The sequence below is a fragment of the Camelus bactrianus genome, chromosome 10, assembly GCF_048773025.1.
Source record: "Camelus bactrianus isolate YW-2024 breed Bactrian camel chromosome 10, ASM4877302v1, whole genome shotgun sequence".
Taxonomy (NCBI): Eukaryota; Metazoa; Chordata; class Mammalia; order Artiodactyla; family Camelidae; genus Camelus; species Camelus bactrianus.
Window position 1 is genome coordinate 28,707,015 of NC_133548.1, and position 26,165 is coordinate 28,733,179.

Sequence of the window (26,165 nt, forward strand, 5' to 3'; positions counted from 1 at the left end):
TTTTGCCTCCTAAATCTCTCTCTCAAATCTTTCCATTCCTCTCCAAATTCACAACTATCACCATTAATTATCTTCTGTTAGGACAAAAGCCTTATAGTGTAGACAGAATAGTCTTCTTAAAAGGCAAACCTAAACCCTGACCTTCATCTCCCTCTCCAGCCTCATCTTTGACCACCTCCCCTTTGCATCTTTAGCTCATTCAGTGGCTTATTTATAATCCTTCATTCTTATCATACTCTCATCCAGCATAAAAACTTTACACATATTCTCTCTTCTATCTGAAGTGAATTCAACATTCATTTATGATAAAATACTCTCAACAAAGTGGGTATATAGAAGGAATATAACTCAACATAATGCAGGCCATATATGACAAGCCCACGGCTAACACCACACTCAATGGTAAAAAGTTGATAGCATTTCCTCTAAGGTCAGAAATAGGACAAGGATGCCTACTCTTACCACTTTTATTCAACACAGCATTGGAAGTCCTGGCCATAGCAATCAGACAAGAAAAAGAAGTAAAAAGAATTCAAACTGTAAAGGAAAAAATAAAACCATCACTGCTTGCAAATGACATGATACTATACATAGAAAATGCTAAAAACACCACCAAAAAACTAGTACAACTCATCAATGACTTCAGTAAAGTTGCAGGATACAAAATTAATACATAGAAATCTGTTCTGTGTCTATACACTGACAAAATACTATCAGAAAGTTAAATTAAGAAAACAATGCAATTTACCAGCACATCAAAAAGAATGAAATACCTAGGCATAAATCTAACTAAGGAGGTAAAAGAACCGTACTCAGAAAACACTGAGAAAAGAAGCTGAAGATGACACAAACAGATGTAAAGACATACCATGCTCATGAATTGAAATAATTAATATTGTTAAAAATAACCATGAAGCCATAAACTTCTAGAAGAAAACACAGGAATTATGCTCTTTGACATCAGCCTTAGCAATATTTTTTTTAGGTCTCCTCAGGCAAGGGAAACAAAAGCGAAAAAACAAATGGGACTACATCAAACTAAAAAGCTTTTGCAAGGCAAAGAAAACTATCAACAAAATGAAAAGACCATATATTGAATGGGAGAATATGTTTGCAAAGGATATATCCAATAAGCAGTTAATATCCAAGATATACAAAAAAACTCATACAACTCAACATCAACAACAACAACAACAACAACAACAACCACCCAATTAAAAAATGGGCAGAGGATCTGAAAAAACATTTTTTCAGAGACACACAGATGGCCAACAGGCACAAGAAAAGATGCTTAACGTCACTAATAATCAGGAAATGCAAATCAAAACCACAATGAGCTATCATTTCACATCTGTCAGAATGGCTGTTATCAAAAAGATAACAAGTAAGTGTTGACAAGGATACAGAGAAAAGGAAACCCTTATACACTGTTGGTGGAAATGTAAATGGTACAGCCACGATGGAAAACAGTACGGAGATTCCTCAAAAAATTAAAAATAGAACTACCATAAGATCCAACAATCCCACTCCTGGGTATTTATCCAAAGAAAACAAAAATGCTAATTGGAAAAGATATATCTACCCTATGTTCACTGCAGCATTATTTACAATAGCTGTGATATGGAAGCAACTTAAGTGCTCATCAACAGATAAACGGATAAAGAAGATGTGGTATATACATACAATGAAATAATACTCAACCATAAAAGAATGAAATCCTGTTATTTGCAACATGATGGCCTAGAGGGTATAATGATAAGTGAAATAACTTAGAGAAAAACACTGTATGATTTCACTTAAATGTGGAATCTAAACAAAAACAAAAACAAAAACAAATGAATAAACAAAACCAAATAGAAACAGAGTCACAGACACAGAAAACAAATAGGTGATTGCCAGAGAGGAGGGAATTCGGGGAAGAAGAGAAATAGATGAGGGAGATCAAGAGGTACGAACTTCCAGCTGCAAAACAAATGAATCACAGGGATGAAATGTACAGCATAGGTCAATAATATAGTATTGTAGTATCTTTGTATGGTGACAGATGGTAATTAGACATACAGTGATCATTACGAAGTGTATAGATATGCTGAATCACTATGTCGTTTAACAGGAACTGAAATAGTGATGCAGGTCAATTATACTTCAAGAACACACAAACAAATAAACAAAACAAACTCATAGGGAAAGAGATCAGATTTGTGGTAACCAGAGGTGGGAGGTGGGAGAGAGGTGGAGATTTATACCTCTAAAGGCAGTCAAAAGGTACAAACTTCCAGTTGTAAGATAAGTAACTACTAGGGATGTAATGTACAACATAATAAAAATAATTAACACTGCTGTATGTTATATCATTAAGAAAATAAATCTTGAGTTCTCATCACAAGGAAAAATTTTTTTACATTTCTTTAATTTTGAATCTATATGAGATGATGGATATTTACTAAACTTATTGTTTCATGATATAGGTCAAACCATTACAGTGTACACCTTAAATGTATATAGTGCTGTACATCTCAATAAAACTGGAAAAAACAAATGGTATAGTTTTTGCATATAACCTAAGCACATTCTCCCTTATACTTTTAAATCATCCTTAGATTACTTAAATACCTAATACAATGTACGTGCTATGTAACTAGTTGTAAATGTTTTGTAAACTGTTGCCCATGAGCTACAAAGTCAAGATTTCCTTTTTGGAACTTTCTGGAATTTATTTTTCTGATTATTTTGATTTACAGTTGGTTTAATCTGTGGATGTGGAAATGCACATATGCAAATATTTATTCTCTTTCACAGCTGTGGAAATTTCATATTCACCTTGACAACTATTTGATAAATTCCTGTCTCCTTCACTAAATTTTAGTAAGCTCCTCAGAGGCTAAGTCCAGTTCTGCTCTACACTGTATCCTCAGCATCAAGAGCAGGCGCCTGTTACAGTGGAAGCTCAATAAATATTTATTGACTAAATGAGGAAATCATCTCATTTTCACACAGAAACTCAGACCTAACAGCTCACTGTCGTGTTTTTCACTTTTCCCTATCCTTTCTTCTCTTCACCCAATCACTTGCCATATCTATCTTCTTAATATCTCTCTTACCAGTACTTTCTTTCCATTTCTCCATTTGATAACTATTTCAGCAAATATTCATGGGGCACCTTCTATGCTTTGAGGATACAGTTGTAAAGAAACAGACAAAAACTCCATGGAGCTTATATTCTAGGATGCCACGGAGGCAGGGTATGGGGGAGGGGAACAGACAGTTAAGAAGTAAGATGAAAATGAAATACGTAGCATGTTAGTGATAAGTACTAAGAAGAAAGATTAAAAAGCAAGGAAAGGGGTTATCAAATATTGCAGGATGCTAGTTGAAATTTTACATAGGGTATCCAGGGATGGTGTCTCTGAAAACATGTCATTTGGATAAAGATTAGAAGTGAGGGAGCCAGTCATGTGGATATCTGAAGGAGGAGTATTCCAGGTTTTCTGACTTAATAGATGTACTAGCTACTTTCAACTAAACTCTTCAGTTTGCTTAGATTAGCTCTATTGGAAAATTAAGCGGAGATGACTTTGCTAGAAGAGCACATACTAAGAAATGAGCACCAGGAGAAAAGATTAAAAAGGTACCCAGAAATACATAGCCATGTAGGGATTTAGGGAAGGGGGAAATTAAGGCACTTAGAAAATCACTGTTACATAGTACAGAACAAGAATGGACGTTCAAAATTACTACCTTAAATCAATCAAGAAAACTTTAATTTAGCTGAATATACTCTAAGGTAAGTAAGGTTACATTTTGGAAAGACTTAGAAGACTTTTTACCTAAAACCCAAAACAAAACAAAACAAATGAATAAAATAGTTATAGTACTTTAAGTAGTAACTGCAATATGCAATCATCCTAACTCAAAATCAAACACAAGTGTTCAAAACGGTTTATTGCTTTCTCATTTAACTAGTTAATTCTTGTTCCCCCATTATCACAGAAGTTCAGTGAAAAGTATCAGAGACCTGCAACACTGTGATTAACATCCTAAACTGACATAAAGATCCAGAAAGGAATGCAGTATTGAATCTTATTTAAAATGCAAATTAATATCTTGGTTTTAATATCATAATACAAATGAATATCTGCCTTTTCATATCATAAAATCTCCTACTTTGTGGATATAATTATATAGTATTAACTCAATTAGAGTTTGCTCCTGTATCAGCAAAACGAGCATCCATAAAATAGATTACCTTTGATTTTTCATTTCCTATTAGTTCTGTTAACAATAACTTAGTTACTTATCCTGTCATCCAGGCTGCCTTTCCCTTACCTTCTTTAGGAAACTCTAAGCTATTTTTGGAGCATGCCAGGTCATATTGTTTCTTCAAATGAAGAAAAATGTGTACCCTTCTGTGGTCTGAATGTCTGTATCCACTCAAAGTTCATTATGTTGAAATCCTAACCCCCAAAGGTGATGGTATAGGAAGTGGGGCCTTTGGGACGTACTTAAATCATGAAGATAGAGCCTTCATTAATGGGACTCGTTCCTTATAAAAGAGGCTCACAGAGATCCCCAGGCCCTTCCATCACGTGAGGACACAGCAAGAAGGCACCTGCTATGAAACAGGAAGAGGGCACTCACCAGACCATGCTGAGACCATGATCCTGGACTTACACCCTTCAGACTGTGAGAAATAAATTTCTGTTGTTCATAAACTACCCACTCCATGGTACTTCATTATAGCAGCCCAAATGGATTAAGATATATCCAGTGCATGGTCAATAAATATTTATTGATTAAATTGGTCATGAACAAACAAAATTTTGATTTGTATGGTTACATCTTCAGAATAGTAAAATTCATTCATTAATCATTTATAAAAACAATAACTTTTTGGATTTTTTGTTCCATGAGTAATTATGGAAAGTCAGTTACCGTAGATGTATCAGAACAGAACATACTGAAAACAAACAAAAAAATGAACAAACAAAAAAATCAGTTTTAAACTGATACTTGTTTATCTTTATCCAATTGCAGAAGGCTTGGAAATAATATATTCAGCATAATTGAACCAAAATGGTGTTAATCTACACATAGAGATTTTACAGGAAATGGACAATTTGTCACTAACACTATTTCTCACACCTGGCTTTCAGAAGGCATAATCACATTAAGAAGAACTGACTGAATATTCCTGATACAAGTTTCTCAAAGAATTTCTAAGACTTCTTTGAAGAAGTCCTGAATTAAAATATTTTATTTTGTATGTTATCAATTATTCAATTAAGCTAATGGCTCTTCAGGAGAAAATTTAACTTTAGAAAAATCTGGGCAGTTTCTATTATGAACATGATGTTACGAAAATATTATCCCAAGAAAACATTATAAAACATTTCTCTCTCACAGTTATCTAAATTCTCCCTTCTGAAATATCTCACTTTGTATTTAAATTCTCAAGTAGTCCCTAGCAAGAAAAGTTGGTTTCATGTTCATTCATTAAGGTAGTTTACTATTTTAAAATTAACTTAAAATTAGAGCAAAATCAAGCCTTTCTATTAAAAAAAGATATTGCTCAAAGAAGAAATCATCTTAGTGAGAATATTCTGTACTGGTAGAAAAGTTAGTCTTTATAAGTCTTTTTTAAATGGTGGAGGGGAAGGTGGGTGACTGGATTTGCTTTAACTCTTTCATGATTTCTGCTACAAAGGAAAAGTAGAACCAAAACCATGGAGAAGAGATACAAGGTAGTGAGGTGCTGGAAAAGAAGGGAAAGCATAGAGAAGATGGAAATTCACTAAGTCTGTTTCCCTTTTTAGTATTAACAGTGTTCCTTGAAAACAATCTCTTATAGTTTCCTTCTCTTGACAGCACCCTTTCTCTCCATCTTCATTTCTAAGCCTCAAACACCTGATGGCTCTAGTCAATTTATCCTATACCTTTCTTTGAGCAACTCATCCTCTTCTCCTGTCCTTACAAATAGAAGATTTCCGTGTCAAAGTGAAAGATCAATCTTGGAACAAGCTCTGAAAAACCCAGTGAGCTAACCATTGAGATGACCAGGACTCCTCTGCAGGGTATTATGATAACAAAAGCAAAAAGCTCCAAATGACTATGCACTGACATAGCTCCTGGCGTGCTTGGGAAGCTAGTGATCTATACTCTAGGGATATTAGGCCAAACTGGCTGAGCTAACGTGTTAAGGGGTCTAATACAGGCCCTTAAGATCTTGTAGGCTGGCTACTAGATATATAATAATTAATACTAACAGTGGATGAAAAAAAGCACACCATACAATCTGGTGATTAGCTAGAAGTATTCAAGTCCAACCAATATCATTTATTACCACGTGGTTCCAGTAGAACAGAAGCGCTAGACGTATTTCATCTTCCTATTTCTACATTTAACATGATACTTTGTACAAAATGCTACTGAGATCAGCACTAATGAAAAGCAATGACAATAATATATGAAAGTGGTTTGCAAACAGTAAAATCTTCATCCAGAGTTAATTTATTTTGCTTTACAAATAGAAAAAAATATATAACAAAAGAAAGAATTTTTTCTGGAAATTTAATTATAAATATAGAAAAATACTGTATACTACACAGAACAAATGAATATGACCAGGATATAATATATTCTTAAAATCAGCACACAATGCAATGTAACAATATCTCATATATTAAATACTCAAACCAAGAAAAAAGTTTATACAACACAAGAAAGTAAGCAGCTATTAAAAATACATATAAATACTTTCTGAAACAATATTCACCAAAGTAAGTAAAATCTTTAAATGCACATTACCTCCTGGTAAATGGTATTTGTTTCAACCAAAGGACACAAAAACTAGCACCCACAAAAAAGAAGAAAGAGAGAGTTCACAGATTGTCACAAGATGAGTCACCACAAAGCTCCGCAACTTGGTTTATCATAAAATAACGTTTTAAGTATGCTACTTACAGCTAAGTAGTTTGTTATATGAGGAGAAGGTAGTGGAAGAAAAGTAAAACAAAATGTTATTAGAACTCACAAGGTCAAGGTACATTTCCTACCACTTTTCACAAAAATAATATGGAACCCAGAAAAACAATAGGAAAAGACAAAACCACTGAACCTAGCCACTTGCAGTAACTATGATTAGACTATTGATCAGGGACTAGTGCTGACCTAAATAGAGAGTAACCAGTACTCAGAATGACTCATGCAAATGTGCTTTGTGAACAGAAAAACCTAACGCTTCTCTTTTTTCCTATGAGCTTCCCTTACAGAACTGACCTTTGTTTTCTTCCTGGGTCTCTATCTACTGAACTAGAAGAATGGCTCAAATAAATTTAAAATTCAGTACATATGTCTGACTTTTTGAAATGGAAGATCATCTTTGCATCCATGGAACCACATTTATTTTGGGGTTATATTTGAACCGGAAGCTGTAATTTCTAATTACCTTTTAAGTTAGACTTAAAACAAAAAATTCTTAAATTTTTATATTTTAATAGCAAAAATACAGTAAACATTTAGCTTCTGGACCAGAAAGAAGATTATAAAATTATAATTATAAAAATTATTAAAAAATTATTATAAAAATATTTTAAAATTATAATTTAAAATTATAAAATTATAAAAAATTATTAAAAAATAATTTAAAACCACTGGATAGGCAAGAGAATCAGTTAAGTTACTGATCTCATCTATCCAATGTCCTTTATTTATAATGAAGAAAATTGTACACAGTGATAAAAATGCATTAGTTCACTGGAGGAAAGGCAAGAATATTCTCATGGAAGCTAAACTTACTATAAAGGGTAGATATACATTCAGGAAATACATCGTAATTATTAAAGATTTCAATATAAAAACTAATGTAATTATAAATATTTATTTACATAAATGCATATAAAATATATATGTAAAATAAATATTTTAATAGTACCACATCATCACAGGAAAATAAGCATAACAAGTTATTTTCCTTTTAATTATAAATGATGCATTTACTTCTAAAACTTAAAAAAATTGTTAAAGAAAGTAAGCAACATTTCAGACATGACTGAGTAGCTCATTTAGCTAGACTTCACTTTTTCATACATGCCAAATAAAAATTGAAAAAAACCAGAAAACTCATTTCTGCATTTTTCACATTTCTTATAACATAATATGAACAAGTATTTATAAATAATATCAAATATACACATTCTCATTAGAGAATATGTATCAAATTTATCAGTGGGATCCATACTCCAATATGGCCCACATCAAAATCAAAGAAGAATTTTGAAATTTGATACTTTGAGTAAGATGAGTTTAACTAATACATATTAGAGCTTTGATAAACTGTAATTTTTATAACAAAAATCTTTGATAGAAAAAATTTTAATTAAATGATCAAATATAAGAATTCAATATTTAATTATCTAATAGTTTTGTGTTTACTACTGTTGACTCCCTAAAAAAGATTTTAAATACCTTAACAACAGTAATGTAAACTGTTCATCACATCACTGGTAGTGCAGGCTACTTATAATGCTACTAATAGCTGAGATATCAGATAACAGATAAAATAAATATGGTACTAATAAAATATTGCATATAATAAACACAAAGCTAATCATTAAATCTAATACCAGTTGGATTTTTAAATATATATTAAAGACATCCTTTAGAAGTACACATAGAAAAAATCTGCAGGAAAGAATCTGCAATAGTAAAATAAAAGCAAAAGTATTTATTTTACTTAAATGTTTGCATATAATTATAAAATAATCACCTACTTCTAGAAAACATAAATAAATATTAAAAAGAAATGTGTTTTCTTCAAAATGGCAACTTGCTCTTTTTTAAAACAAATTTTTATTGTGTTAATTAAAATACACAATGCATGTAACATAAACTTATCATCTTAACCATTTTTAAGTGTACATTTCAGTGGTAGGGATTAAATATATTCATAATATTATATATAGCCATCACTACCATCCATTTATATAACTCATTTTATCTTTTCAAACTTAAACACTATACCAATTAAACAATAACTCCCCATGCCCCTCTCCCCAAACCCTTGGCAACCACCACTCTACCTTCTGTCTCTGATTTTGACCACACTAAATACCTCATGTAAGTGGAATCATACAGTATATGTCTTTGTGACTGGCTTATTTCACTTAGGAAAATGTCTTCAAGGTTAATGTATGCTGTAGCATATTGCAGAACTTCCTTCCTTCTTAAGGTTGAATAATACCCCATTTTATGTACATGCCACATTTTGCTTCTCTTCATACATCTGTGAACAGTTGGGCTAATTCCATGTTCTAGCTATTGTGAATAATGTTGCTATATAAACATGGGTGTACAAATATCACTTCAAGACCTTTCTTTCAATTCTTTTAAGAATATATCCAGAAGTGGAACTGCTGGATCATGGAGTAATAATGAATTTTAAATTTTTTGAGGAACCACCATATTGCTTTTCACAGTTGCTATACCATTTTACGTTCCCACCAAGAAAGTATGAGTTCTAATTCCTCCATATCCTCACCAACACAGTTTTCTGATTTTTTGGATAGTAGACATTCTAATGGGCATGGGGTGGTATCCCATTGTGGTTTTGATTTGCATTTCCTTAATGATTAGTGATGTTGAAAAGGGTTTTATATGCTTATTGGCCATTTGTATATCTTCTTTGGAGAAATGTCTATTCAAGTCCTTTGCCCATTTTTGAATCAGGTTTGTTTTGAATTTTAAGTTCTCTATATATTCTGGATATTAAATCCTTATCACATGTATGATTTGTAAATATTTTCCCCCATTCTGTGAGTCACCTTTTTAACTCTATCTTTTGACCCACAAATTTTTAAAATTTTCATGAAGTATAATTTACCTATTTTTCTCTTTTGCAACCTGTCCTTTAGTGTGTATCTAAGAAATCACTACCAAATCCAATGTTGTGAAGCTTTCGTCCTATGCTTTCTACTAATAGTGCTATAGTTTTAGGTGTTATATTTCGATCTTTCGTCCATTTTGAGTTAATTTTTTTCATTTTGAGTTAATTTTTTATGTAGCGTTAGGTAAGGGTCCAGTTTCATTCTTTTGTGTGTGAATATCCAGTTTCTTAGCACCATTTGTTGAAAAGACTGTCCTTTCCCTATTGACTGGTCTTGACACCCCTGTCAAAAATCATTCAACCATTTATGCAAGAATTTATTTCTGGGCTGTCTTTTCTATTCCATTGGGTTATGTGTCTGACTTCATGCTAGTACCACACTCTTTTGATTACTGTACTTCTATAGTAAGTTTTGAACTGAGGAAGTATGAGCCCTCCAGGTTTAGATTTTTCAAGGATTTTATCAAAAGGCTTTTTCTGCGTCAATTAAGATCATCATATGGGGTTTTCTTCCCCTTCATTTTGTTGATGTGGCATATTACACTGATAAAATTTTGTATGTTGAACTATCCTTGCATTCCAGGAATAAATCCCACTTGGCCATGGTGTCTTATTTCTTTTAATGTGCTGCTGAATTCTGTTTGCTAGTATTTGTTGAGGATTTTCGTGTCAGTCTTTATACAAGATATTGGTCTGAACTTTTCTTGTAGTGTCTTTGGTTTTGGTATCAAGAAAATGCTGGCCTTACAGAATACGTTAGAAAGCGTTCCCTCATCTTGTTTTTTGGAAAAGTCTGAGAAGAACTGATATTAATTCTCTGTTAAATGTTTAGTAGAATTCACCAATGAAGCCATCAGGTCTGGGGCTTTTCTTTATTGAGAGATTTTTATTACTGACTCAATCTCCTTACTAGTTACAAGTCTATTCAGATTTTCTATTTCTGCATGATATATTTTTGTAGGTTTTGTGTTTCTAAGAATTCATCCATTTAATCTAGGTTATCCAATTTGTTGGCATACAACTGTTCATAGTACTCTCATATGATCCTATATGATTCTATTGCTGTAGAGTTGATAGTTATGCCCCATTTTCAATTTAGCAATTTGAGTCTTCTCTTTGTTTTCTCTTAATTCACTGAGCTCAGATTGTCAATTCTGTTGATCCCTTCAATTTGGTTGTATTGATTTCCCTATTGTTTTTCTATTTTCTATTTAACTTATCTCTGCTCTATACTTTATGATTTTAGGTTGCTGATTTGAGAGCTTTCTTTTTTGAATGTAAGCATTTGTAGCTATAAATTTCTCCCTTAGCACATCTTTCACTCTGTGCCATTAGCTTTGGTATGTTTTGTTTTTGTTTTAATTTGTCTGTAAGTATTTTCTAATCTCCCTTGTGATTTCTTCTTTAATCCACTGGTTGTTTAAGAGTGCTATTTAATTTCCAAAAATTCATGAATTTTCCAGACTTTGTTCTGTTATTGATTTCTAACTTCATCCCACTGCGACCAGAGGAGATACTTTGTATGATAATCTATGTTTTAAAATTTATTGAGACTTAATTTATAACCTAACATACAGTCTGTCTTGGAAAATATCCCATGTGTAGCTACAGTGTTCTGTACATGTCTGTTACATCTAGTTGGTTTAATGTGTGAAGTCCTCTATTTTCTTATTTATATTCTATCTGGTTGTTCTACAGACTATTGTGAGTGGGGTACTGAAGTTTCTAACTATTATTGTAGCATTATCTCTTTCTCCTGTCAATTTTGTCAGGTTTGCTTCATATATTTTGATGGTCTCATATTAGATGTATATATAAATAATTATAATTGCTTTCTCTTCTTGTTATATTGAGCCTTTAATATATTTATTACTAAAATGCCCTTTTAAATTTAATTTAAAATTCTCTTACTAGCTCTATTTAATTAAAAATTAAGCTGAGATTCCAGGAAAAAAAATTTTTTTAAAGGACAATGATGTTGATTTCAAAGTTTTGCATTCAACAAAATACTTCACTGTTCTGTAATGCATAATGGACTTTACAACAAGTAAATTATATAAACAAATTTATACAATACTGGTTTTATCTGTTTTATATTTTGGATGGATTGTTTATTAGAGACGGAAAAAAGGAATGCCACTGTTAAAAAAAAGTGTATGAGAAACAATATTCCATGGCTACTCCATGGTACCTTCCAGGATAGAAAAACATAAAACACAGGCCTTAACTAGGGAACATCAAATAAGCCAAAGGAAAAATTTACAGACTGTACTAATTTTCATAATTGTCAGGCAAAATTCTTTCCATTATATAATTCACAGATATCTAATGGCATCAATCATGAGTCATAACCAGTGTTATTCACAACAGCTGGAGAGAGCCAACTATACATATTTCTTCCTAATGCTACATTCAGTGACACCAGGTTAAAAGCTTGAAATGGGCCATGGTAGGAATTTGTATTTCATGGAAATTAGCAAACAAAATTATTCAGGGTTTTCATTTTTTTTAAATCCATACCCTATCTTGACCCACAGACCAAGTGTTAAATATTTACCAGCACTACACTGGAAATATCACTCTTGAAGATACTTTGATACAAAGGTCACTTAACTAGCTACATGAGGTTTTAAGATAGAAATATTTTTCAAATAAACAATGGTAGAATTTAATGTAAAAAAAAAATTGCCTCTAAGAAAGCTATATGTTAAAAAAATAAAGGAGAGGAAACACTACATCTTAACACAGTCCATTCCATCTGACATTTAAAATGTTCTTTCTTCAGAAAAAAACATGCATCTCCCTACATGTGCTATAGTACTGGTCCTGTCTCTTATAAAAGTTCCTAACTTTTACAATAATTTGAGGTCAAACAAAATAAACTCCTCCTTTCTGTGATTGATCAGCCTTTAATATTTAGAGAGAGTAAACCTTTAGTCCCAGGATTTTCTTTTTGATGTTTATTCTCTATTTAAAGATTATAAAGATTTAAAGTAAAACAAGTGAAATACTGCTACTGATCTTAAGAAAAATCCATTATATAGAACACAACAATTTTTTTATAAAGAAAATTATCATATCTTGTACCATGACAACTTTGGTGAACCAAGTAATTATGAAATTAATATTAAATGTTAGAATACCAAAATAGGTAAAATACTATTTTGAATGGTTAGAATATTCTTAGCCTGATATTTATCGCAATCAATTTTGCATCAATTAGATACTAGCTCATTCTCTCAGCCCTCATATCTATTCCTTTACAAGGTTTCTCCAGTTACTTCAACGGACTGAGCCACAGAGGCTGGAATCATATAAAAGTCTCAAGCTTGAGAAGCTACCTCAGTACCCAAGGGAAATTCCTTTTACCTGTGACTTACATCTATCCTCCAGTTTACTTTGGCTTTTACTCATTCTCTTAAAAATTGCAAACACACCATGTTACAGGCCTTGTGTTAGGCACAGGAGATATAATGATATAATGGTAAAAAAAAAAATAAACATGACTCCGTGGAGGGCAGTCTTCAAGGAGAGATGTCCATTGAATAAATAATCTCATTAAAAATTATAATTATAAATTATTATAAGTGCTATGAAAGAAAAGTATATGACTCTACGAAGGGAGACTGGCCTCCTCCGGAGGCTCAGAAAAAGCTTCCCTGAGAAAGTAAAATTTGACTCAAGACCTGAAGAATGGCAATGAGGAAAGTTCAGGAAGAGAAAACAGTACTTTTTCAGTTCTAAACATGTCGGTTCCATCTTTGGTGGAACTTTTATTTCCACCTTTGCTGTCTCCTGGCATTTTCTCCTGAATTTTACTATATCTATCCCCCAATGCTGACCCATCCTACACCCACAATAACAACAACTAATGTTTATTGGGCTCATACTACTTAGGCGACATCATTCTAAGCAATTTACATAAATGAATTCATTTAACCCTCATAGTGACCATATAAGATAGGCTGTATTTCCTCATTTTACAGATGAGAACTCTGAGGCACAGCTATGATAAGCTACCTGTAAAAAATGACACAGTACTGGTATTTGTCCTTGCATGACCATCACGTCCCTCATAACTTACCACTCTTACAGAAACTGTGAAGCACCAAACTACATTGGCAATACTATTGGGCAAAGAATACCAAGTCTTCTCTATCTCCCAAACTGCTACCATCCTCAACTAGGCAGGATTATGTTTATTTTCTCCAGCTTTCAGAAATTAGGAACAAGAAATTGACCAACATAGCCTATATTAAAACATCTCCAAGAGCCAAGAAAAGTGTTTTTAGAACAAGTAATACTTCTGTCTAAAAAGTTACTCACCTAGAATATAAAATAATGAAAACTGGACAAGGAGAATTATAATTTATTTAATTTCTTCTGTACCTCCCAAGGAAGAGGAAGATAGGAATTTTTTTCTTTTAAATTCACTCATAAATACTTTGCATGTATTTGTAAAACTAAATTAATATGCAATGAATTGGCTATGATGCAGAAAAACATCCCAAAATCAATTACTTTCTTTAGGTAAGCACCTTTTAAATATGAAAGAAAAGGAAATAATTATTAAATGACCAAGGTCTCACTCAAAAATACATTTAGGTATTTTTTAAAGTTCCTGTCATGATCAAAAGTTTCATTTGTAAATTCATCACTGAAGGTGATATGAAAAACAGTAATTAAGTGGGTGATTGATACAAGTGGATGTATGACTCATAGTTTGCAAAGGAAAATGATTTTTGGGAAAAGGCTTAGGAAGAAAAGAAGCAAATAATGGATTTTGGAAGAAATGAAGACCTTTCCTGTCCAAGGACTGTCACTAGTTCTTTATTACTTGAAGATTAAGGGAATAGTGAATAAAGCTGTCTGCCAGACAGCAGAAAAGGAGAGAAATAACAATGGCTCTAAATGTACCTCACATTAAAATTTTCAGAAGTAACATTCACAAAATTAAACTTTCTATAAAAAGTTACTAGAAAACCAACTTAAATCAGAACAAGGGAATGTCAAAATAAATCAAGATTACATTTGTCAGGAACTTGAACAGAATGAAACAGCCAGGTAGGTTAAGTTGTAGAACTGCCTAATTTTACTCCACTTGGTTTTTGAAAAAGGCAGATCCAATACTGAATTAGAAGGAGACTTAAGGGGTTTATTTTTGTTTGGTTGTTTTTCTACTTCATGGGTTAATGCAAAATAAATATTTGGTTTTTGATACTAGGGTTCAGCAAATTTATACAATAAGCTTTGGTTTCTGGCTCCAGAGATCAAATTCAAGTATAGAATTCAGTTCTACTCTTTTAATAACTGCCCTTTCCCTCTTCACATATACCTCTAATGTATCATATATTTATAAATATTTTTTACTCGTATTTAGGTATGAGTATTAACTGCTATCCTTGCCCTCTGAGTCTTTAAAGAAAATGAAGAGAATTTCATTTAGATGAAGTCATATTTAACAGGCAGTTTTATCCAATTTAATTTTTTAACTTACATTTTAATGTGTATTTTGGAGTCCCTACTATGTGACAGCATTTAGCCAGATGCTTCATACACACATTCTCATTTAAGAACATTGGATTTATTTCATTATATATATACTGTCTGAGGATAAGGTAAACAGAATATTTTTATGATGAAGCCACCTAAGTCCTATTACTGATGGTTTCTTAAGAGCTGTGTGGGGAGGTGGGATGGGGGAGGATTGTTCACACACCCATGCATGTTACACAATGGATTCAAACCTAGACAGCCCTGTTATTGAATCTTTACTCTTAACAATTAAGGCACTGTATATTGGAAAAAGAAGTAAGGTGTGACTTTTAAAATGAAAATAACTTTTTAAATAATAATAGTAGCTTCTAGAAAAGAGACCATAGTTCTGAAGTCTGTATGCTGATTATTATCAGCACAAAGTTATAAACAGATATTAAAAGAAAATGTACTATGATAGAGGTTTCTTTTCCTTTTGTAAATGTGATTAATTTTCAGAAAGATTCTTGCTTTTTCTTTTTGGATATTGTATTACCTAAGATTTTTGCAATCTCTGTATTGATTTTAAAGATTTTCATATCTGATCTATATAATCCAATCAGCAGCACTATAAATAAGGCAAGTGTGATGGTTAATTTTATGTGTCAACTTGGCTGGATCACAGGTACCCAGATGTCTGGGCAAACACCATTCTGCATGTTTCTGTGAAGGTATTTTTTAGATAAGATTAACATTTAAATTGCTAAACTGAGTAAAGCAGATTACCATCCAAAACAAGGGTGGGCTTCATCTAATCAATGGAAAGCCTTGCTGGAACAAACACTGACCTCCTTGGAACAAGGAGGAATTCTGCAGGCAGACCACCTTTGGACTCAAACTACAAATCTTACCTAGGTCTCTAGCCTACCAGTCTACTGAGTAGATTTTGAATTTACCAACCCTATATAATCAATCAACCAATCTCTCTCTCTTTTTATACTCATACACACACCATACACATTCTATTGGTCCTGTTTCTCTGGAGAACTCTGAATAAGACAGCAGGGTAGTTGAAAACTAAGCCTAAGAAAACAGGGAACAGGAATTCAGACCCTTACCTTTGTCTTTAGTTATTCCTAAAAAGATACCAAAATTCTCAACAAGCTATAGTAGAATTTGGCTTTCATACCATAACCACTCAGCCAGCATAATGTTCTTTTCCTCTTAAAACTGTTAATTGATAAAACTAATCAATTCTGGAAAACAATCTGGCAGATCCTCAAAAAGTTAAGCATAGAGTTACCATATGACCCAGCAATTCCACTCCTAGGTACATGCCCAAGAGAACTGAAAACACGTCCACACAAAAATTTATATATGAATGTTCATAGCAGCATTATTCACAGTAGCCCAAAAGTGGAAATCTAAATCTCATAAATTGATAAACGGATTTTAAAAATGCCATATCCATGCAATGGAATGATTGAGGAATAAAAAGAAATGATGTAAGATACATGCTACAACATGGATGAATCTTGAAAACATACCAAGTGAAAGAAGGCAGGTACAAAAGGTCACAATGTATAAATTCATTGATATGAAATGTCCGGATTAGGCAACTCTATCTAGGTAAAAAATAGATTAGTGGTTGTCAGGGGCAAGGAGAAGGAGGTCAAAGAGGAGTGAACGCTAATGGGTATGGGGTGTCCTACTAGGGAGATGATAGTGTGTGTTAGTGGTGATGATTGTACAACCTTGTGAATATGCTAAAAATCACTGAATTGCACACCTTAAAATTGTGAATATTAAGTGAATTCAACTTAACAATAAAAGAATAAAACAACCTAACAATAAAAAAGTGTTAGAAAATAAAATAACTAATCAACTTACCTGCCCTTTTTGTGGTGCCAAACAACGAATGACTTCATCCACCATTACTGGAACATGTAATTTAGTCATCGCTTGAGAATCTCTATCTTGAGATCTGTGTAATTCCTGAGTTTCAGTTTGATCTGTTTGCTCCTGGGCTTCATATTCATTAGATCTTTCTGCAGTAGCATGTATTTTTTTTGGCAAGACACCCAAATTAAATATGCCAGATTCCAACCAGCATGAAAGAAAATTTTTAGAGATCCTATAAAAATCTGGGGATCGAAGCATTCTGTAGATCAACAAATCTAGAAAAAAATTTAAAATATCATGATTGTTGGATTTTTTAAAAAAAGAATGTTACAATACTTGGGGGAAAGCAATTAGTATGCAATATTTTACACAGAAAATAATATGTAAAACTCATCATCTCAAACAAGTGAAGGTGACTACTCTGACCCTAACCCTGGCAAAGCAAGGAAATCAAGACAACCCCAGAAACTATCTGAAAATACAATTTTTAATGTGACCTGATAAGCTCTGACACCATCAATGTTTTAACCATCAGAGATGTGAAAATTGATTAGTCAGCATTTTTCTGAAATACGCTTTTTTGAATTTTAAGTAAGTCTAAAGAATGGGTTCAATGCATCAGAACTGTTAATTTGAAAGTTATCATGACTGAAGGGGTTATGGGAAGTGATCAGTCTGTGAAAATCTTAGACTTGTTATGGATATTCTCTAACGAGATCACATCACTGTAGCCTCTATCAGTGAATACACATCATTTGAAACTAGAACTTTATAAACACTCCACTGAACACTTTTTGGCATTTCACTTTCACCTTTAATTATCTGTTGCTTGCCCCTCAAAAACAAGCAAATAAATAACTGATACATTCCTTCACTTTCTCATACTTGCTCCATTTTATTCTGTAATTCTTTAAAATGCAGAGGAAAAAAGTATTTATGTAAACATCTTAACAGAAGACCTTTTGAAAACATTATGCTCTTTATCCATTTAGTTGCAAGCAATATTTTAGATATTACCACAGTAAGTAGCAAGTTAACATCACTCTTCCCTTTATAGTCACAAAATCAGAAGTACACTAGGTGCTTCATAAGTGTTTTCTTAAAAAAAAAGGGGGGGGGGTTGGGGAGAGTCTACAGGATTAACATTTTTACCAAACCCTGTTTCTTGAATCAGGAAATTTCACCTGTCTCAATGACCCTACCAAAAACCATTCTCAAAATATTTCAAGAAATACAAATCTCACTTAAATTTGCTTTCCCTTCCTTTAGCAGTATAAAATGAAGAATAATGTTAAAAAGTCAATCACATGTAATGACCAGAAAATAAAATATATATTTGCTATTACATAAATATAATATCAATAAGATGTTACCTTGAGGATAGTATGTCAACTTTATAAAAGCCATAATCCACAGAATTGTTACAAATGTGACACAAAAAAAATGTGGCCAAAAAAGTTAGAAATGAGTGTTTTAAGAAAAATTTTGGATGTTCAGCAGTAACAACTTAGCCAAATTATGAACTATGCCTTATGTTTTTCCAGAAAGCTTACGTAAGTAAACCAAACTACACTTTAACCTAGTATTTCTAACATATTTCAAAATAAAAGCTAACACTTACTGAGCACTAAGTATCACTTACTATTCTAAGCACCCTACATGTACTAACTCATTCCATCCTTACCCCAACTCTTAGATGACGGTACTATCATTATTTATATTTTACAGATGAGAAAACAGAGAAGTGGTTTGTCAAAAGGTCAAGTAACCAGAAGACCCTTAAAGCTAGAACTGTAACACCAGCATTCTATCCCCAAAACCTTTTATCTTAACCTATATGCTATAAACATAGCCCACTGGCTCTATTTAATATACTCATGTAATTGAATGGTACTTTGATTACTCTATGTAATTGTAGTATCCCATGAATTAAATTCTTTTTTTTTAAGCAACAATACCGTATTGCTTGGTCCTACTCACTTGGAAATACAGAATACTGTGGGGCATCCCACAGAGAACATATGTACAATAGTGGACTCTGGAGTGTTTAAACAGTATGACCAATAACTTATTTGATTCTTTTGCCTATCCAATGTATTTAAACAATCTACACTGTATGCTCAGATTTTGAATTTTTTTAAAAAAACAAGCAAACAAATAAAAAGCCCATCAGTTCCAATGTAAGAATCAGAACACACAGGAAAAAGCAAGTACATAGAAAAATAAAATGTTTCTTTGACCAGCATTTAATTCTTTTCTTCCGCATTCAATTTCTTTGTATTTACTCAAATACGCTCAAGGTACAAAGCCTGTAGATTTTACAATGCACTAACTGGCTACTAATGTGGGTAAACATGGAGAAAAGGGTTCAATACTTGATCTTCCTCTTCGGTCGTTTCTTTAAATACCTCCCTAAAAATGGAAGGGGGCACGCCATAAAGGGAGCTTTCCTTCCCCCTCCTCTGCAGCCCAACCTCCTACCAAATAACCAAGAGCACTCCTGCAGTCCCCTAAGAACTAGCCACCCTAAATGATTTAAGAGTTCAAGTTCTCTCTGGTCACAGTATAAGAAGCAGGAAGTCGGGAAACTCAACCTCTAGAGCCAACTCTGTAGTTTCCTAGGTAAGCCATTTAACTTTTCTCTGCCAGCAAAATTCAGTTTAAACTACTGAGATTACAGAATTAGCCAGGTTACTCTTTTAATTGTAGGAGCACAAAGATAAGTGAACAATATTTCCTCAACGGTGCTCCCAATTACCGTCATTGCAGTTCAACTCTCCCAACAGAGAAAAAAACCCTTTGAAAACGTAATTCCTAAAGCCAAAAGCCCGACCTGGAGGCTGGCACCCGAACGCAGAGAAAGTGAAAGAGGTCCTAAAGGAAAGGGAAGAATTCATCCTTTAGCCTAAGAATTACACTGTGACGAAGGGAGCAGTTTAGAAACTTCAGAAATCAGCAGGAGTGTGTGTTGAAGGGAGGAAGCGGGAGAGTGAGGCGCGTGTTTCCTTTGTCCTGTGCGAATCCGGCGACCCCTGAAGTTCCCCCAAAGGCGTGAGGCGGGCTCCAAAAGGGCTCCGGGACTCGGCCAACTTCTCCTCACCTGAGGCATGAAGATTTCTCAGTTGGCCTCTAACTCGGGCCAGCGACGACCACTATGGTGCCGGAGAACCTGAATTTGCCGCCAGTCCAAGTCCCAGCCCTGGGGGAAACTTGCAAGGACGGACAGATTGGGCCCACGTCCGCCCCAGTAACCGAGGACCGTCTGCCTTTGGTTCCGCCGCTTCCAGTCCCCAGCTGCCAAAGGGTCCTGCAGGCGCTGGGGTTTCCAAAGAGTGTTCCTGGGGGAGGGGTGGGATGTGAATAAGTCCTTACCATTGCCAGGTTCAAATTCACTTTAACTTTTTTTTTTTTTTTGGTCTGATGCAACTTCAAATCTAACTTTCCATTTTATCCTTCTCTCCACTCTTTCCAGTTTACTATGAACCTGTGTTAAATTTGTGTTCTCAATAACACGGCGCATTAGTTATACTCCAATCTTTAACAAAAGGTGGCGATTTCTGTCTCCTTAGCACTACGTGTTTGTAAAGTTTGGAATCTTTTCCCTTCATTTCGCACAAAATACTTCAGTCTCTTAATCTTTCTGTTATACTCCTCAATGTCTTGCCAAACTAAAGAGAAGCCATCTGGCACAGTAATGGCATTGATTACAACGTTAAAATTTCTCTGCTTTGACTAAATCTACAAAACCCTAAGAATATGAACCTCATCATCTGAACACTGCTAAATGGTAAAAGTTATACTTAAAGTAAGTACTTGGATTAGGTGTGGAAACACCTGAGAGACTAGTCAGCCTTATACAACGTGAGTATCAAAAATGACAAAATTAAAAACACTTCCACTTATTCACCTATAAACAATGCAATTTTACAAATATTGGTAAAACATGACTATTTTCAGACTAGATTAAGATGGTATCATAATATCATTTAATCTATAAAGTATTTCAGAGACAAATGACTCAGTTCTGAATTGGCTGGTTTGTACAGTTCAAAAGAAATATTTTCCTTCCGAGAATTTCTGAAAACTTCAGTTTTTTCTTCAGTAAAATAAACAGTATCTACATCTTACGGGCTGTTTTGAGAATTAAATGATTATATAACATATATAAAATTGGTAAAATGCCTAGGACATCAAAAGTAAGACACTATAGAGTGAGTGCATATTTGAAATAAAATTAAAAGCTTTTCAATTTCACTATCAAACTCAGCACCACACAAATCACTATCTCATTAGCTAAAATACATGTAATACAGCCAGCAGTTAGTAGCTTTATTGATGCTCTATTCAGTGTTCAGAAACATGCATCATATATAATGAATCATATACAATACATAGAGCTTCTGATTTTCTTCAATAGGAAACATCTATAATATGAGGGTTTCCCCTACATTGTTTCACTTACAATAGTCTGCATTTGGTGTTGTGCTGTCCTAGATATATGGTGATATTGAATCACTAAAACATAAGCTCCAAGTGGGCAGGGATTGTAACTCAATCATGTGCTATTATGTCCTTAAAATCTACAATATATAACTGCTAAATAAATGGGTACAATAATAGCAGTATAAAGAACAACAATGAAATTCAGAGCATACTATTAAAAATACCCTGAGAAATAAAAGATGAAGTCTCTTAGCAAACACATTTCCTATTTTTTTCCAGTTATTTCTTTTCTTTTTAAAGTTTACATTCTAAAATAACACCTACAACCTAGGACTTAAAAACCCATTGCATTCAATAATGAACTAGGCCAATAAATTTAAATGAATTTATTTTGTAATGCCATCATTAGAAAGAAATGTAAAAAACAGCCATACACCAAATAGTTTCCGAGTCAGCACTAAGGGAGAAGGCCTAAGGATCCTGAGAAATGAAGCCTGAGGCCTCAAACCAAAAGCACTGGACTTTAAATTAGTCGAGGCGAACTGATCCTAGTTCGGACCAAGTGACAGTGGCTGAAAGGAAGGGTGTCTTTACAGCTTCCAGATCGTGGAACCTGTGGCCTGGAGGCCTCATTATTCAATAGAGAAAAGGAGAAAATAAACACCCAGATCCCATTAATCCACCCATCAGGCTCCGCCTCTCCCTCTCGCAGAGGACACACGCCAACCCCTACCCGCACCCGTCTCACTCACACCCTGAACCCTGGGACCGGGCCCCGCGCCCGCGGTCTGAAGGCGCCTGAAGATCCCAGGTGGCCGCCTCCCACCTGCTGCTCCGGCCTAGCCCCGCCCACCTCTGCCACTGCCTCCGGAAGCAGCCGTGCGCGTTGCCACGGTGACGCGGGGCCAGCCTGCTTTCACTGTAGCGCGCGTATGCGACTCCTGGCGCCAATCTGCAGCGCGCCACGGCAACGTCCTGCGTGATGACGTCAACGAAGACGGCAGCCAATGAAACGAGTCGCTGAGGAAGCTGGCTTAGGTTTGAATCTCCTGGCTAAGTTTGAATCGCCGGGAGGAGGACATTGAAGAGAAGTGTCGCGGTAACCTCTTCTGGGCCTGAGGTGAGTGAGAGGCAAGAGGAGAAAAGTCCAGTCTCGGAGACGTCTTTTTGTATGACTTGTCTCGCTGGAAGCGGAAGGGTCCCGCCGCCTTAGGGATAGAGGACCAGGTGGGCTTGTTGACAAACGGAAGCGTTGAGTAGGGGCGGTGGGGGTGAGGATGAGGGTGGGGATGGTTAGGGTCCCTGGAGAGAAAGTGAAAGGGAGAAGGAACTCGAGAACCCGTTAGTTAGTGGCTCTGCCAGATCGGGAGTCCTCGACTGTCTGCAGGAAGGGCAGGGATCGCCTCCCTGAAATTCTAAGAAGTCGGAAGTTTTAAAGGGCATCCTGGCCCCTTTTCCAGACTTTGGCAGAGGACTTTAACTGTCCAGCACCTTACAGTGTGAAGTTCCTTCCGGACTCCAAATTCACAGTATTTTGTTTCAGACACAGATGTAAATGTAACTCTGGGCGTAACTATCAAATGAGGAGCCTTGGTTAACCGACTTGGAAACTTTTCATCTGGCGAGGTTCTGCTGTTAGCCTGGCAAAGATCAATCGGGACTCTGCCCTGAGCCCCAACTGTAGCATCAAAATAAGACCTGCCAGTATTTCCTGACGGGATTACTGAGAATTAGATGGGCTATGAAAGAGACACTGGTTGACAAAGTGCTCTGCAAATGAAAGGGACTTCTAAGCACTTAGAATCAGCCCTTCTGAAGTCTGCTCTTAGTTTCTGCAAGACTCGCCTTGAGGAGCTCATTAGGCTCTCAATTTCAGAGAGGTCAAGGCTGACTGCTCTTTATGTGAAGAGATTATTTGACCAGAATTGAATAATTTTGTTGTATGATATATAGTTTAGATTGCCATTAACAATCAGGTAAAATAAGGCATTCTACAGGTTTTAGTTGATTAATGTTATTCCACCCCAGTCAGCACCCCACCTTGGATTCTGGGAGGTATATATGAACTTTGTTGCTAGAGAGTATAAGATCCGAAAACTAGGTAGTGCTTGTTATTAAGTTTCTACTTTTGTAAGTTTTGTCAGTTTGAGTAAACAAGGATTATCTGCCTTTAACAGTAATAGTCTCCTGTTATTAGACAAGTATTTAAAAGTTCATAAAATTTTCATTTTAAAAGTGCATCTTGTCCCTCTATAAATATACTCTGAATCAATTAAGGTACACGATAAAATGACTTTTGTGCTGTCAACTCTATGATAATTAGGAGGAAAAAATAGTCCATATATTTTCATTCTTCCCTGATGCTTGTAAGTTAGTAGAAACAATGGCTTTAACACTAAGTTTATTTCCAATAAGAAGTTTAAATTGCTTAGAGACTATAAATGATAGTGTGAAAGGTAGTTCCTGGTCCTAAAAATTGTGGAATCTGAATGTAACTTAGATTTGAGTTTGTATTTAAGAAATAATTTATAACTGTACCAGTCTACATTCAAGAAAATGTGTACATTTCTGTTCCATTGCTTGAAAGCCCTCTGTTCTGATTCCAGTAGAGCACAGTTGGTAAAAACGTGGACTTTTTGGATTTAGACCTGGATCCACTTTCTGGCTCCTCACTTTCTAGCTCCTCACTTTCTAGCTAGGTCATCTGGGAAAAGTTCCTTACCCTAAAGCTAACTCTGTTTTTGTAAAATGGAGACAGTAATAGAATCTATATGATTTCTGAGGATTGAATATGGTGATGAATGTCAAATGTTTACCAATAATGCTGGGCATACAGAGTGTGCTCAAATGATAATCGTTGTTCATTATTACTAATTATCACTATATCGACCTAGTCCAAGCATTCTCAGTTAATAGCATGTTTGCTGAGAAAAGATACTGTGTGATATCCAACAGGCAATGAGAAATCATGGACTTCCAGTTTTATTTCAACATTCCTTCAAGAGCTCCTACACTAGGCCCAAAAGTTTCTATCAAAAATAGTAAATAAATAATTTTAACTTCTTCTATTGGAAAATTTCTGGGGGTTATATATTTGCATCATGGAGAGCAGTGATTAAATAAATCCCTGACCTTTAGATTCAGTCATTCTGAGTTCAAATCCCATGTCTTGTGCTTCTAATAGTGTGATGTTAACCAGTTAACTTAATCTCTCTATACTACAGTTCCTCCCTCTATAAAATAGACATGATAATAATACCTGTATCATAGGATTGTTACAGGGATTAAATGAGAGCATGTAAATTGCTTAACACATTTCTGTTTGTAAAATAAGAGCACAGTAGAAAGTATGCCATAATTGTTAAGTGAGAGGTTGTGTTTAAGGTAAACTTTAATGTTTTTTGTTTTGTTCTGTTTTTGAAATAAAAATACCTAGACTTGTTTAAAATCCTAACAGTACAAAAGGATATAAAGTAGAAAGTGAGCCTGCCTGACACCCAGACGTTCATAGTTTCCCACCATCAAGCAACTGGTGTTTTCAATTTCTTGTGTTCTCTTCCTGAGAGAGCCCAGGCATGTACAAATATGTATGTATCATTTAAAGATACAACTGGTTGAATGCCAGGTCCACTATTCTGCACTTGTTTTTTGCACACATATCTTGAAAATCTATTAGTTTATTCGTTCAGTTATTCAACAAGTAGGTAATCAATCTTAAATACTTGACAAGCCCTGTTCTAGGTTCTGGGGTGCAGATGAAGTGCATAGTCTCACAGTGCTTACATTTTAGAGGGGAAAAAAGCAATAAATATGTAATCAAATAACATATATTATCCAATGAGTCTAGAGAGGAAGAAAATAAAGCAGGAGGGGATTGGAAAGGCAAAGGCAGGGTGACATTGTTTTGAATGGAATCTATAGGGAAAGCCTCTGTGAAGTGACATTTGAACAGAGACCTGAATGACTAACTGAGGGATTAAGATTTGCCAAAGAGAAGAGAAAGTGCAAAGGCCATGAGGTGGGAACAAGACTGAAGTGTTAAAGGAACACTGAGAAGGACAGTGTGACTGAAACAGAATAATCGAGGGAGAGGATAACATTTGAAGACAGGAACGGAGAGGTAGACAGGGGCCAGATGTCGAACTTACAGGGCAGGCAAGGAGTTTGCATTTTATTCTTATGCTGAGAGGTCATTGGAGAGTTGAGCGCAGAACCACATGAGATACATAATATGACTGCTTTTGACAAAGTATCAGTATATGCACCCAATAAATTAAATAAATATTATTACTATACTTGCATATAATCTTTCACTTAATTGGCTTAAATTTTTGTCTAGGGTTAACAGTACCTAGAAATATAAGCTAAGGATTCGGTTGTTCAGCTTGGTTTATATTAACTTGCAACTATTGAAGAAAATTAGGTTTTAACACCTCTTTATTAAATATAGCAAAAGAATGAGCTG

At 34.6% G+C, this 26,165-nt stretch overlaps 2 protein-coding genes across 14 annotated transcripts in view; one reads left to right on the forward strand and one right to left on the reverse strand.

The window, feature by feature from the left end:
- METTL15 (methyltransferase 15, mitochondrial 12S rRNA N4-cytidine) overlaps positions 1-22,676 on the reverse strand; it is a 471,343-nt gene extending 448,667 nt beyond the window's left edge. For 9 of the 11 annotated variants that reach the window (XR_012509638.1, XR_012509634.1, XR_012509635.1 and 6 more), the window contains exons 1-3: positions 22,554-22,676; positions 20,358-20,595; positions 17,246-17,532 (exon numbers count right to left, since the gene is read on the reverse strand). Coding sequence is in view for 4 of the 11 variants with exons in the window: in XM_074372221.1 (XP_074228322.1) it covers positions 17,246-17,515 (270 nt within the window). In the remaining 7 variants the exon portion in view is untranslated. The other 2 variants (XM_010964738.3, XM_045524135.2) reach the window with 2 other exon arrangements.
- A 17-nt stretch (positions 22,677-22,693) lies between these two features.
- KIF18A (kinesin family member 18A) overlaps positions 22,694-26,165 on the forward strand; it is a 77,349-nt gene continuing 73,877 nt past the window's right edge. For 2 of the 3 annotated variants that reach the window (XR_012509632.1, XM_045524134.2), the window contains exon 1: positions 22,694-22,820. The gene's annotated coding sequence lies outside the window, so the exon portion shown is untranslated. Of the gene's footprint in view, positions 22,928-26,165 lie in introns of all 3 variants that reach the window. The other variant, XM_074372220.1, reaches the window with a different exon arrangement.